Source organism: Patella vulgata, chromosome 4, assembly GCF_932274485.2.
Source record: "Patella vulgata chromosome 4, xgPatVulg1.2, whole genome shotgun sequence".
Taxonomy (NCBI): Eukaryota; Metazoa; Mollusca; class Gastropoda; family Patellidae; genus Patella; species Patella vulgata.
Genome location: NC_065882.2, coordinates 62,890,611 through 62,906,733, shown reverse-complemented (window position 1 = coordinate 62,906,733; position 16,123 = coordinate 62,890,611). Strand labels below are relative to the sequence as shown.

General features: G+C 36.0%; 1 protein-coding gene across 1 annotated transcript in view; it reads right to left on the bottom strand.

The window, feature by feature from the left end:
• The window catches only part of LOC126818747 (kin of IRRE-like protein 2), a 74,753-nt gene that overhangs the window by 16,829 nt on the left and 41,801 nt on the right, over positions 1-16,123 (bottom strand). Inside the window, exon 3 of the mRNA XM_050546298.2 lies at positions 914-1,050. Coding sequence (XP_050402255.1) covers positions 914-1,050 — 137 coding nt within the window. The remainder of the gene's footprint in view (positions 1-913; positions 1,051-16,123) is intronic.

Below are 16,123 nucleotides of genomic sequence, written 5' to 3'. Positions count from 1 at the left end.
TAATCACGTGAGAAAAAGAATAAAAGATCGCATATGGTTGGATAACTCTATTTCTTTTTCTATGGTGTGCACGTGTGAGATTTCACCGATTATTATAAAAAAACAGGCGACATGTTGCTTTATTAATTATGCTGTCTTGTATGAGTGGAGATCGAGTGGCTTTCTTTAATTAACCGCCATTTTTGGTTTTGACTTTTTTTCTAGCTTGTCATTTTTCACTCTAAATATCACAGCTGTCATGATGTAGAATCGATTAAACTTACATGTGTTCATTCGTCGGACCGAACATACGTGGAATGCATACAATTGTGTTCTTTTTGCCTGCCTTTGAAACAATATCATTGATCAGCGGAAGTCATTGAACGTTGCAGGAATTTTTAAAAAGTTGAACAAAAAATTACAATGCATAAAAGTAAACTTATAATGATATATTCAAAAGAATCGTTAATTAGCTAAAATAAAATGACAACAAAGGAGCGTTCCGTAATAAATATTGCAATCCAAATGAGACTTTTTAACTGTGAAGTTTGTTTTCATGTTAAAGGCTCAATACCACTCTTGTTGTAACTGAATAATATGTCCCAATCTTTATTCTGGTCAACAAATTGTACTATTTTACAATATTCCAATTAACTGATGATACAAATTTCACAGCTAATTTAAAAAATTGGAAAAATTCAACTAAATGATTTGAAAAGCCTGACGTAAAGCTTTTCAAATGTGACTTGGATTTAAAAATATTTTTGAATCATTTGGACAAGTAAAATAGGATTTAATGGATAATTTACCCAACAGGTAGGACACTAACACATCTAGTACTTAGAATAAGGCTGTTTTTTTTATTTTCTGGAGCTGTCAAGCCAGCAAGAGTGTTATTGTCCCTTTAAGTTTATGTAAATGAATAATTACTTACCTTTTTAGTACCTAGATTGTTAACCGAACAATCTAATTTGGCCAGTTTTCCCGCTTTAAATGTTACATTGGTAGGTGTATCGACAAATGTGGGTTGTGTTTTCAGTGATTTAATATCAAAATCGTGGTAATCCTCACCTAAAAATATATAAACAAATATATTTTAAACTTTCAAAATATCATTTGCAAACTTGCATGTATGATTCGGGGAGGTTTGATTATTTTTGAGATATCTGAGCAGAGGCTGGAAAGTGAGGTTAAGAATTTTGGTCTTATAGAGCTACTGTATATATCTATTCATTGTACTAGTAGTTTAAAATTGAAATGAACTGAAGTCCTTACAGTGACTTGATGACCTGGCGCCTGGTACGTTCGGGCATTTTTATGCGCGAACTCTTAGTTTTTTTTACTGGCATGCGCACAGGTACTATTTCTTTTTCTTTTAACAAGTACCCAAATCGGGGATTTCGTGCGGAGGTAGTTCGGAGGTAAACAGTCTGTGAAGTACAACACTTGCCACTGTACCTGTGTATCGCTAATTATAAACCAAATGTGTGAAGACAGTTCATACATATCATTCAAAAATTTTTCAGTACAAACTCAGTTGATTCACGCTCGATTTGCTACTAAACAAACCCATCGGTTTATTTCTCAACAGTGTGACCCGAAGTGACCGCGGATTTATTGACCTTGTATGAACTTATCCATAGCTATATCCTTACACCGAGAGAAATTATCTAGTCTCGGTGAAAAGAACCATGGTCATCTGGTAGAAAATTACTTTTGTATTATTTGGAATGGAAAACAGTGTTTTTAGAAGCAAACTAACCTGCCGCACATGAGGAAGTCATTATACTAATAATAAAAGGCGAGACCTCTTTTTGCGGCGCAGGCTTATCACTGAGTAGTAAACCGTCCACAAACAATAATATAGGAAGCCTAGTGACGAGTGTAGTAAAGTAGGCTATAGACTATAGGTTTGAGTCGAGATTACTCGCTTTCAGTTTACTCTGTTTTTGCGATAACCAATTATGTGAGAAATACCATACTGACATTCGGTTTTTAAAAGTTGTACGCGAACTAAATGCGTTTGTTAGATACTGACAGAGCAGCCCCGAGTCGAACAATCGCAGCCCGAGCTGTCTTCGTCAGCTAGTTTCACAATATCGTGCAATAGGTGTATTAATGTGATTTTTAGGTTTAACCCCGCAAACAATGCCAAAATAGTGTTTTCACTGCTTACAGAAAACTGAAATTTAAAAAAAAAAATTTTTATGAGGGTGACCCTCCCACACACTCCCTATCGAGCTGCCGCTCGGTCTGCGCAGCCTCGTGCCTGGCACATACTGTCAACATTGTATATTTTTCCGTTTCCGCCCTTCCCCCCCACAATATATGTTTCACGGCTACGTTGCGACGGTACCAGCATACCCAGTTGTTGACACCCATTACATCACTCCTGTCTAACAAATCATACAGCTATGGTGTTACGGTGGCGGCATAGTATTTCACCGTAACACCACAGCCACTCTAACCATTCATAATACATCTAACTATCCCTTTACAGCACTTCACTCCCTACACATTTCCCCTCGTCCTACTTTCCCAAACGTCAACAACACATCTCATACATCCAGTTCGCTGATTAACCCTTGTACCACGTCTACTGGATAAAGTGAGTTATTCAGCGAAACAAGGTTTGTATTTAAAAAGGCGCCAGTCTATTCATTGTTACAGACCTCCTCCCCCCCCCCCACCTTTCCAGTACTAGCCGCTTTGGTGTTCTGTTCGTTATGACGGATGGGACGTGTGCGAGGTTGCCAACAAGTAAAGTAATCCTTGGCAGTTGGAATTCAATCAAAAGTAGGCGGAAATGCCGCTGTTCAGCCGAATCCCCCCTCCCCCTCCGCTTCCGCTTGAACACTGCTTGGCATAATCCCATCTCCATCAACCCCGTTGGTGCAGAAAAGTAAGACGTTAAACCCCATTCCGTTTCATTTAAGTAATTACATATTGTAATATATATTATCCATTATTCCTAACGTTAGATTTATGATAATAGTATACATTATTAATAAATGTCACCTCACTATTTCCTATTATATCATCATTTTACATATATAATATGCCACCCTGAACTTTTATAGATGTTAATAACTGTATGCCAAGTCTACACGTGATTGTTCACACTTTATGTGTTAATAATTGCATATAGTGTAACAGTAGCTTGTTCGTTTATAATGTTGAAAAATGTGATAATTATCACACATATTGTTTGATAGTCCTAATTACCTTATATTGGATTAACATTGCCACAAAGTGACGGTTGTTTTCATATTCTTTGGGGAAACCAATGTAAGTGGCAATCACCTACAATGGATGGGGTGTGAAATTTCCCCCTCATGGTAAGAATTTCTACCCCAAGGAATAAACTCAGTTTATACTGAATGAAAACAAAAGCTGAAACGCGAAAATGTGGTAACTTATATTTCTGGGGAGAAATTACACACCTCGGCAAGCTTTGATTTGAATGGTAGACACACCGTGTAATTTGTACCCTTTACGTTGCTTGCATAAAAACCAATGATTTACTAAACTAGGGCTTATCCAAAAACTATTTCTACTATCTCTGCCCCCCTCCCCCAACACACCAATCTACTTCAGCTGAAGAGAGAGAGAGAGAGAGAGAGAGAGGGGTTTAACGTCCACTCGACACAAACTAGGTCATTTCGGGACTAACACATGGTTCACTTTTATTTCAATAATTCGCTTGCGTGTAGGGGTCTTTAGCAGTGGGAGGAAACCGGAGGACCCGTAGAAAACCCACGAGGTTGGACAGGCGACCCTACTCCTTGTCACGTACAACCGGGGAATCGAAACCCCGCCGGTTGACTCAATGACAGACCGTACGATACAGCGCGCACGTGCTAACTATTCGGCCATCCAAACCCCCATTTCAGCTGCAGAGTTAGTTAACACTAACAATTTACTTTTGAAGGATAAGCCAAATGTATAATGCATGTATTTCCTTTAAATATATTGATGAATATTAGCCTTCCTCCATCCATTCTATAACACAAACAAATACAATACATATACATGTAAGCTATAGCTTACTTACATCCAACTGTTAAACAGTTGTTACTGTTACCTGCCACTTAACCAACGAATATTTCTTTATCAATGTTTGTTTTACTTGGCACACAGAATTATAAGAACAAAGGCTGGTAGTAAATATGTCATACCTAGCAATACTTCCTAGACAACACTTAACGCTCTTCAAATACTCAGAACATTTCATTTTCTTCACGTACAGAATAGAATACTTCTTCAAAATGAGTGGAATTTGAAGTATTCCCGAAATCGTTATGTCTGTGAACTCTTAAGATAGTAAATAGAGAACTGTCAATATTGTAAGCTAAAATACCAAAAGAAGCAGTAAAAAAGAGAACTATAACTGTGGGTTATTTTGGCTTGTATTACACGAACCTGTAAGTATACTAAACAAAGAAAAATAATGCACACAGGCCAAACTATTCAATATGAATGTCATGAGTGGCACCAAATGTCCCTGAAAGTGTAAGCTTATCTTATTTCGTGCACGACATCCGTAACAAATATATCTATGAGTTACGGGTTTTAATATAAACTAAATATATGCATGCGTAATACATCACAAGTACAGCAACACGTTTGAAACCCATAGCGAACGTTGGTATGTTCTATTCTAACATTCGATATATGTATTGCATTTCCAAAACACATATCGCTTGTAATCGGCCGAATATTTTTTTTTTTGGACATACATTTTCTACACAACATTAATTACAAAAATACAGTGTGACAATATTTCCTGAAGCAGCAAAACAATGCTGTTATGATAGACATTCAGTTGTTTCCCTCTGGCCATAGAGATAAATGTCGATTTGCTTGATTCTTGTTGTTTGCGTAAAATATATATACCCCATCAACAATTGCCAACAGTCTTCTAACTTTGCGCTTTGAGCATGCATTCGTGGATGGAACCAGCGCGATATTAAAATACAATATCATTATTATTAAATGTGAATAACTTTGAGTTGAGACTATTTAAATATCGACTTTATGCGAATATTGATATTTTGTTTTTACAGGTGCACAATTAAATCTAATGTATTGTTAGGTTTTCCGACATCGTCAATATATATTGTACTATAATTTTCAATCCAAAGCTAGTCAGTAATTTAGAAATCATGGCACGTTAACATAAGTTGATTCGGGTTAAACAAAAAATGTCGATATTATTGGATTTGATATCTTGATATATTTTGCTAGATGACATCTGTCCTTTCTGAAACTTTGTCGTCATGCAGATAAAGTCATGTTTCACGTTCGTCATAGTGAGCCAAAACTTAAAGTAAAATTATTAATAAATAAACCCAAACCAGCTTCGATTTAGTCATTCGAATCGTAAATTTAATCATCATTCCACAAATCGAAAGGGCATCCTATTCAGTTCTCTTTTTTGAGATGAGATATATACTTATGTAAAACACGGAGAAGACATAGTCGCGGGAAACCTTAAAAACTTGATCAGCAACTATTCTATTTATACTGATGTATTAGAATGTCTACAGAAGATGACATCCATGGTATAAAAACATCTAATGTATTACATTTGATTCACTTTTATTGACCGTCTTTAAAAAATGTAGCGTTAACAAAATCACGGGGTTAGCATCTGAAACATTTTTAGAGATGTAATCTGACACAAAAACGACAAATGATTGAAAAGTTCAATAGAAAACCAGAGACGCTTTGCCTGTAAATTATATAATTTTCTTTCTACACTAGCGTCTATCTGCAAAAGGGGCGATGTATTTTCTATCACCGAGTCTGGAAAAACAACAATTCCGTTAGATTATCCTCAAGATGAGTCCATTTCACACTTGGTCGAATATTGTTCGCTCTTATTATAAAAACAAATGTTTATCTAGTAAGCATCAACACGATTTCAAATTCCCCGACCCCGAAATCCAAATTTAGTTAGTAATTACCAGAAATCAATTTTTCGCGTTTAAATCAAAGCCAACATCGGCTAGAGACGCGTGAAGAAGAGCAGTTTTTCATTTCCGTGACTTTAACCGTCGCCGAGTCAATATATCGAGTGGTCTTTAATCTAACTCGAGTTAAATGACCATGGTCGCTTGTTTATTGACGTTGCTCTTACATTCAAATACTCGTGTGTTCTGAAGAAAACAATGATTGCTTTAAGGACTTACATTGTTATATAAATGTCTGGTGACCAGGTAGCACCGGGAGAGAGAGAGTTGTGGGGGAATGGGGTGTGGGTATTTTAACAAGAGCAAAATCAGGGTAATCATTTATAAAAGCGGCTGGTGTAAAGAGTTCCCCTGTCTTTTATTATCAGCCATCGCATTTTTGGCCGTGGACCAATAAAATGCCAGGGTTAGCGCCAGAGGTTCGATTATGCAGCCATTAAAAATGACCAAGAAGTCATTATGATCCAAACGCTAAAATACATATATTTTGGTTGAAAAACAGGAACAGCAAGCCTTAAGAAAACCCAGTGGAATTATGTTTGACATTTATACCAGAATAATCGAGTTTTGAGAAATCTCCATGGACATCGAACAAAACATATTACAATATTTATTCAGAGTGATTTCTATCATTGGGAATATTTGCTTCCGTGAATGACTTGAAGTTTATTCGAAAACATGATTCTGGGATGACTCTACACACAAATACCCCAACATATACGTCTCGCTCGTTCTTTATTTTACAAACTCATTAACATAAACATGGTGACGAATCTCGTGTTCAAGACACGTTAGCAGACACTTTTAGAGTATCTCATGCTATTCAGACAATTGCTGCATTCGTCGGGTACAACACCACACAACCAAATTATTCATACGACGAACCATCTATTCACAAACTACCTGAAGCTTTATTCACATTTCTTTGGAGTGCTATAGAAAGTGAAATCACACCCTGTTATGTTCACACACTTACAATTACATTATTTATCAAGCAATATGGAAATATATTAGATTTTCTCGAAATTTGTTTGACTCAAAACAAATAACGTCAATCAAAAACCACATTGGTTAGAGTTGCAATAAAATCATTCCGCCGACACGCCAAGTCTTTGAATTACTTATAAATTGAGGAATTCAACTAATCGAAAAATTTGCTCAATTAGTTTCAAGAGTTTTCATTCGGGCACAGTAATATATACTTCAAAGAGAATATCCTAAATTAGCACGTGAGTGAGGCTTATTGCAACTTTGACAAAAACTAGTTATCAAGGGCAGTAAAAATACGGGAGTGTAGCATAACGTGTGTATTATTAATTGAATACATATGTTTAATCAACATAAACCCTTTAAGAGGTAATAAACACTACTATTGCCTTTAATTGAATAAGTTCTACACTTAGATATCCTAATCGTTCCAATCAATATTCTCACAAGGATGGTTATATAAGAGGGTTTTTTTTTAAACTAAGTATCCGAGTTATGAGTTAAAACAGAAACATTCAATACAGTACACTATAAACTTCTTCTTTAATGACAGTAGAATTTGGTAAACACCTAAATGAAATAGTTTCGCCTGCTTTGACCTTTGGTTAAGAAAAATTTTCCTACAAATAATATATTATATATATAGTAATAGCTATGAATTATTTTTATAAATGTAAAATAGATTATTTCTGAAAAACATACTCACGGTAACCCCATGTGCATTTCCATCATAATACATGCTTTAAGAGATAATTCGGGTTTAATGTCCACTCGACATAAACCAAGTCATCGCGGGACCAACATAGGTACAATTTTATTGCAAAAATTCGGTTGGGTCTTTAGTAGTAGGAGGGAATCGGAGGTCATCGTGAAACCCATGAGTCGGGGTTTAGTAGATATAGATGTATGGAAATCGGAGGTCATCGTGAAACCCATGAGTTGGGGTTTAGTAGATATAGATGTATGGAAATTGGCCAGATCTTAAATTTCTGAATACCCCTGACATGCCCTTGAGTGCAAAATCTTCATATTGTTCTGGAACAAGACTATCCCGTTAAACTTTGTCCAGTCGCATCCAATGCCCATAATTGTTTTATTATATGATAAAACAATAATATAAACCCTTGAAGGTGAATTATTGACTGTTATGTCTCAACATTTCAAATATTACGATTAAGTTCATGTTGAAATTATTTCCTAATTTTACAAGGGGAATTCCACGAAACATTTATGTATAATTTGATACACACCTCTGTAGAGGTCTGTGGACTGTCATTATGACCAAATATAAATTGACAGATTATGATACATCAAACATGTCGGACTAGTTTCAGCCAATCGCAAGGGTTAGGGTTATTCTTGAATAACTTGATCCATTTATACACACTATACAATAATCCTTGTATGTGTTTTGAGTTTTAGGTTATTTTTAACGTTTCCTTAATTAATTGTCGCGTCTACACAACCTATGTTTAGTTAAATAATAGCCGTGTTATTCCGCTGTTCTCGTCGGTAAGCAATCCGGCTTTTATAGCCCCGAGTGAGTACTCTCTCATCATCTCTTGGCGATTACAACTCTACAAAAAAACATCTATTGATCGAAACTTCACAAATTTTTTTAGCAACTATCGCCATATTATTGATGCAAATTGGTACGCTGTTTGCCCTGGAGAATTTTATTTTACAGACTTGCAGGAATTGAATTGTTAAAGGCACTTAATCTCAGACTTGTATGAGTAGTTGCTGTGTTCCAGATCACAGCATTCGTTGTTGCACATATTCTACCAGACACTCTCAAATTAGACAATTTTCTCCTTAACAACTGAGCTCAAGGTTATGTGCATCTCTATATCTGCGGTTGCCATTACTGGAATAATGCAATGAGGGATTTGCATTTGAGAATGTTAGAATATTATAACATTCTTAGATTAAAATTAAATTAAAAAGGAACTGATAAAGATAGGATGGATGGAATTTATACGGTGTTTTAAAAAATGGGACAAAGCAACGATTTAACATCGTGTTTAGACTGTCGTTATTGATGATAAATCCATAGTTCGCATTTAATAATATGGTCCTTGTTTAATTGAACCGGGTCTGGATTGATGACTTTAAGCTGAATACTTACACTGACAAATCTCTATCAGAGTTTGCTGCAATGGCGTCTTTTGATGCATATGCCCCTTGTATGGTTCTCGGTAATGCTTTGTGTGAAATAATAAAGTGGTTCGGTATTAGATGAGGCATTAGTGTTCTGTTCTGTTCTAATTAATGAGTAAGTGTTGTTCTTACTCATTGTATTCTATTCGATCTTCTTCAATCAGTTAATATATCAGGAACAGTTGTCGAAGGCCAAGTTTGACCTCTAAGTCAATTGGATCGTCTTACTGGTTATTAATGATTTATGGTATTACACTTAAAGAGACAACCCATTGGTGAAAATTATAGGAGAAATTAGAGATCAACCTAAAATAAAATAATTACTGCTTTTGATTTCTCAAAATTATATATTACCCATAAGAATAACGCTTTTGGCGATGGTATTACATGACAGCTTATTTTCAACTTTAATTATGAATTACGATGTAATTCAAAATGTCTTAGAAAAAGTAGGCATGTTTGTGTGTGTGTGGGAGGGGGGGGGGTGTAACCGGGGAAATCCCGGTATTACATGTAATTGTATTGTGAATCACATCAAGTCGACAATTCTTATAGTTTATAATAATGTGTGCTTTGAATTACAGATAAATTCAGATGTACTGCATTGATGGAGCAAAATAGGTTGTCGGGCCTCTAACATTCGAAAAATAATAAAGTCGTTGGAATAGTCCACATAACTTGTCCGATGTCTATTCTTTTCTTATATTATCGTGATGTTCTTTTCAATCAACCGAGGACTATAACTCGTCAGTGTTAGCAAGATTCTACAAAGGGAAACAAAGGCCATAACTCTAGAAGCTATTATGGGAAAATGTTGATATTCAACTGGCACATTCGCCTCCCCAATCAAAACAATATATAATTTTCAAAATTGTCGGATACAAATGTAAACTGTAGAGTGTTCACAAGAAAGTATTATCGACGAACGGACAAATGGTCCGAGGCGATGCCTCACGTTTAACTGTAGGAATGTAACATCGTATTCACTGATTCTCTATATATGTTGTAATATTAAGTATAATAATAGGGAATGACTGCCAGAGGAAGTAATATGATTGATGGATGGCGAACTTACTGTCATATATCAATCATTATCTACACTTCATCTACTGGTAATACCTTGTAATAACATAATACAAATAATATGTTGTTCGATTATCATTTCACAGGCATGTTTGTGGCAAGTGTTGTTTTTTTAATGTTGATTTTACGCTAAGTATGTATTAAGTTGAAGTGGTTGTTACGTATATAAATATATTTATGTTCCAATGTATTATCGGAAATGAAACCAATGAATGAATACGTCATGCACTGTGCTATGCGGGGAAATTTTATTGGACAGCAATATAATTCCGACCATCAAGGGTTATGTTCCGTGCACACCAACGTCTCCACGGAATCTTCGTTTTCGTCGTACTTTCATGGCGATAAGATGATGTTATTACCAGACCATCAGCCCTGCAATACTGACAAGGGGAAACCACGCTGGAATATTTCAGAGAACTGTCTCAGCCAACACCAGGATAAGAAACTTTAATCCTTCAGGTTGTAGTGAGCCAGCGTCTTCTCGATGAGCCACCACGGTCCTCCATGTAACTAACCAATGTAAATGAAGAGAATCTGAACTCTATCCGGAACAAATTTGCTCTTGTAAGCGGCAATAAAATCACAATATTAATGTATCCAATCGAAATAGAAATACTCTTGGTGTTTATGAAATACCGCGAACCTAGAGAATTTGGTTGAAAATTCCCCCACTCATTGAAATAACAGTAATTGTTTTTATAGAAGCAATTGAATGGATTTTGTGGAAACAACTGAAAAGTTATATCTGGCCAAGGGAGCAACTGTTTGTTAATGAGTAAAGATATTGATTAATGATCAAGTCTTATACCGCCCAAACAAACTAACAAGTTTCTTAAACGATTTTCCCGTGACTCACATTCCACCAGATCACCGGCTTTATTAGAATTGTTAAAACCATTGTAGAAGAAAAATACTCTTAATAACATGCCTTCATTTATTACTGGTTTTCCATGTAGCATCTGTTTTAATTAGAAATTACTCTGGAATTAATGATTGCTCACTGACTACAAGGAAACGAGAAGTGATTTATATAAAAAAGAGGGATTGTGTTTGAGCTTTTATTATGTATTTTACCTGATTATACTTGGAGAATGAATGTATATTGGGAGACGCGGTGGCTTGGGGAATGAGCTGACTCGATAACCTGGAGGTCCCGGGTTTCATTCTGGTGTTAGCCTTGAAATTTCCTCTGAACTTCCCGGCGTGGTTCTTTCTTGTGAGTGATACAGGAAGGGGGATCTGGCAAGGGCAGTGTCTAACGTAAAAGACCCCTTGACACTAATAATGGGAATTCAATTGCCCCTCATACTACAATGTCTTCATTGGCCCGTTAGGTGTAGACAAGTAGGATGCTAAAACCTATTTCATTTATTCATCAATGTAGATTATAACGAAAATACTGATACGTTGCTATAGGTCTTTAATACGTGGCATCGATAAGGATACTCGATACGATAACACATGGAATGCTACATTATATAATTTATTTACTATTATCAGGCCTAAAGATCATCATCGATATTAATCGGTTGATTTATATAATTTCTATTTAACGCTTGTGTGATATTCAGAAAACCGCGAATTCCCGTATACTATGAACAGATAAGTATTAAAACAGGTTTGAAATATCTAGTCCATCAAAAACACACACAGTTATTATGATTTTAACTTCTTCTGCTACATGTCTGTTATTGAAGATGTGCGAAGTAAGTATACCCTCTAGAGGCATTATAACGGAGGAATCTGATAGAGCTGGTGTGGTACAGATTGCCACATCTGCAAAAATATGCAATATTCTTACACAACAGTAGGATAATTTGACTTGATTATTATACCATAATTTCTTGATATGCCAGTATACGATACTGCTGTCGTAGAATGTCGAAATCTATGAGACCAACTTTAAATTTAGTTCTTAGCCCGACCCCATCCCCGCTTGTTTAGTATCGTTTAAAATTCGCAGTATTTCAATACTACACCACTTTATTCTACAACGGGGGTTGGATGGCCGAATGGTTAGCGCGTGTGCGCTGTATCATAATCATAAGGTCTGTCATTGAGTCAAGTAGCGTGGTTAAATCTCTCTCTCTCTCTCTCTCTCTCTCTCTCTCTCCTACAGCTATATTTTCATTTAACTAATGCAGTGGATACGTAAAGACAGTTATTGCTTTCCGCGTCTCACTAGTCGAGATTAAATTGTAAATCTTTGACAGTAAGCGGTACTCTTTTCATCTGATTGAAGTTTAATATATTTGTGATTGTGAATAGTGTTTGCCAGCTAGGTTCTCATGCAGTGGAATCCGAATTCTTTAAGTGTGTTTACATAAAGAATCGTTGCAGTCGCCACTATGTGCAATATTCGAACATGGATTCAGCATATATCTCTATTTACATACATAGTGGGTCATATTTGAAAGAATAAGGAAATGAATCAGACTGTATGCTCATTAAATGCATATCTTCGTCTTGCTCTTTTCGTTATTGAAAGTCGATATCCAACCAATTTACAGCAAACACTAAAGTGGCAAAGACAAATATACGATATTGCACTGAACTATTCTTTCGTGTACATTCGTCCGTTGAGGTATAAGCTTTGCTAAAATGCCTCTAGTCCGTTACTTCAGTCTCTCTCATCGAGAACTTTGTTCCTAACATCCCGGAAACCAACGGAACCTACAGGAATATAGTTTAAGAATCATTGTCGATAGTCGATCAGTTTAACATCACACCGTCATTTATCATATAACAATACCATATTTCAAATGCCAGTCACAGCAGCAAACATATCTCTTTCACAGCAGATTTCTCAACGCATGTTGGCAGGTATTTTTCATAATTCTCCTCAATCAGTATTCAACGTTTATTGAAACCTTACCGAAATTTCAACCATACATGCATCTAGTAACTGATCTTGGAGAGAGAGAGAGAGAGAGAGAGAGAGAGAGAGAGAGAGAGAGAGAGAATGGGGTTTAACGTCCACTCGACACAAACTAGGTCATTTCGGGACTAACATATGGTTTAGTTTTATTTACATAATTCGCTTGCGCGTAGGGGTCTTTAGCAGTGGGGGGAAACCGGGGGCCCCGGAGAAAACCCACGAGGTTGGACAGGCGACCCTACTCCTTGCCACGTACAACCGGGGATTCGAAACCACGCCAGTCGACTCAATGACAGAATTTATGATACAGCGCGCGCACGCTAACCATTCAGCCATCTCCCCCCCCCCCCCCCCCGATCTGGAGAACCGATGGATTTATGTATTTCAATGTCAGAACAAGGGCGTGATATTTTTCGTGCTTCCAGATTCGATTGATATTAATTTCAGTTCCAACAAAGGACCTCCAGGTTGGCGAGCCAACGTCTTACTCACTGAGATACCGTGGCCCCAGTTTCAAAGAGAGTACGCAGACCGGACCTAAAAGATAATTTGACCACAGCGATCGCTAAGCAGTCACAAGAAATGTAATGATGGTGAAGTAAACACGTACGTTAGTCAGCTTCTTTTATATTGCATATCCACAGTCTAAAATATCATTGGCAACGTTAGAATTCTCGTAGGTTCTGAGTGTGCATTTTGGTGACGGGATGTGGGTTGCGGGGCTTGATACCTAGAACTAACTATCATTATAATCAAATATCTTATGTCTCTTATTACATAATAGAACTTTGCATTTCAATGAGTATTGATCCAAATCGAACCTATCTCCACCACCATCATAATCATCATGCACTTGTACATCGCTTTCTGTTGTTATCCCACGAGGATCCACTCTCAACAGCTACACATATATATAAAAAAAACTGATGATATCCCATCGGAAGCTTGTCTTTTTTGCATTGTTGAAAAACAAGCTCCACCGGTTTATTTTCCAACAGTATCATTATAAGTATAAGAACACTGTAATCTCTTATTCTCCAAGGAAAGAAAAAAGAAACGCAAATGGAATACTTGATAAATAAACCGATTTCACGCAAAAAATAACAATGGTCTAAATGGTTGCTTTGCTTTTGGAATTAAAATTGAGTTTCTATTAGTGTATATCGGATTTCGTGAGGAGATTCATTAATTCCGGCTCACAGAAAAACCAAACATCATTGATCATACTTTAATGACTATTTTACCGACTGTAAAATGAGCAAAGTAAAGATGGAAGAAAATCCCCAGACAAGCTGAATAGAAAATAAAATTCGAATTTTATCCTAAGAGATCCGTTCAGATCTAAAGAAAATCATTAAAAGCACATACTGGGCCTTTACAGAACCATGTTTGTCAGCATATTGACTGCGGTTGACGGCATACTTATAGAACCATGGGCGTCGGGACAACCAACATTATAAAACGTGAAAGGTCTTTTCAGTGACGAACTCGGCGACTGACTAACCCACGCAACGATGTACTAGACGATTGTGTTTAATAAATATACGTACAATAAACCCGGTATATATTTTAACGTTAAATTGTAAACCGGTTTGTCAACGACGGTAGCCGTTGCGGCGAATCTATCAAAACGCAATTTTACCATTTTGTGAATATTTACCGACTATAGTCATATCCCGAGGCACGTTTGCTCGATTTGTAAGCTGGGGCCCGGTCAGCCAGGTGTTTTGCGATGATTTAACACAATTTGGAGTGGCTTGGCCTTCAGCTACAAAATGTCTATAATACGGAAGGAAGTATTTCAGCGATGTGTTGCTTTTCTTGTGATTATATTCTGAAACATTATTGATTTGGCAGAAGAGTGCATTTTAACTACACCTACGAGGGCAAAGAATTAAACAGAAAATACAATTCTAAATTAGAAACCCATGCTGTTATTTTAATTATATTTATATTGCAAGATGTTGTAAGAATGTAAAAGATTTATTTAAGAATCTATTTGTAGTAGACACGATATTGCTAGCGGGGAGGATAAACAACAGTACGATAACTCTACAACTCAATAACACAAATTGTAACATTAGCATAAACTATTGGACAGTATTAAAATCCACAGATTAATTACAACCTTACTTCTACGGCATCATTCTTGTTGTTCTTTTGTATTTATCGTTTTAATATACAGTACAGCAAAAACACGAGAACAAGATACAAACACAGGGGTCCTAGTAATCACCGACAGGAGCGCTATTTCGTCAATATCGCCCGAGGTATTGCAAAAAGTGACTGATACTTTAGGCACTACAGACAAAAATGCTCTTATCGGTAAATAGCATGGCCGTTCCTGTCAAAAGAACACATGTATAATTTTGTCAATTTCTTTATGAAACATTTAAATTTTTGATCTGGTGTGTACAATGTGCATATATATATATAACATATCTTTCCTTGTCGGTTACTTTTTCTTTTGCAATACTTTGGTCCCCATTGACAAATTAAACGTCATTGTAACCGTTAAAAATATCAAATGAATTGAACAGATCCGTTAGCGGTTGCAGCGCTGTACATACTGTAATGGCACATAATGAATGGGGTAATTTAGTCCTTTTTTTTTTCAAAATTACATTTTAATAGAAAATACACTTGATAAATGGGCAATTGAATTATTAAATAATTCAACCAATAAACATGTAATTTTGTTTAACATCAGTTTTATCATTATACATGTGTATGTAATATATATATATACCTTTTCTTTGGTTTTTTTTTATTTCATAGACATTGTCTGAGGCTATCCAGCTTTTAGTACAAATATTGTCTGTTTTTTATAAAATGACCAGAAATAAAACATTGTCTGTGGTTATGCAGATTTAAGCAAAGGCACAAATATTGTTAAAGGATTTCCTATATTGATATATAAACACTTAACAGTAGTAGACATGTTTTCCAGTTCTGTGTTTTTAAAATAAAAAGGCTATAAAAGATTTTTATAGATTTGAGATAGTCTATTAATAAATCTTTGACGAGATGTCGAGAAACGGTAATACCTTAAAGAATA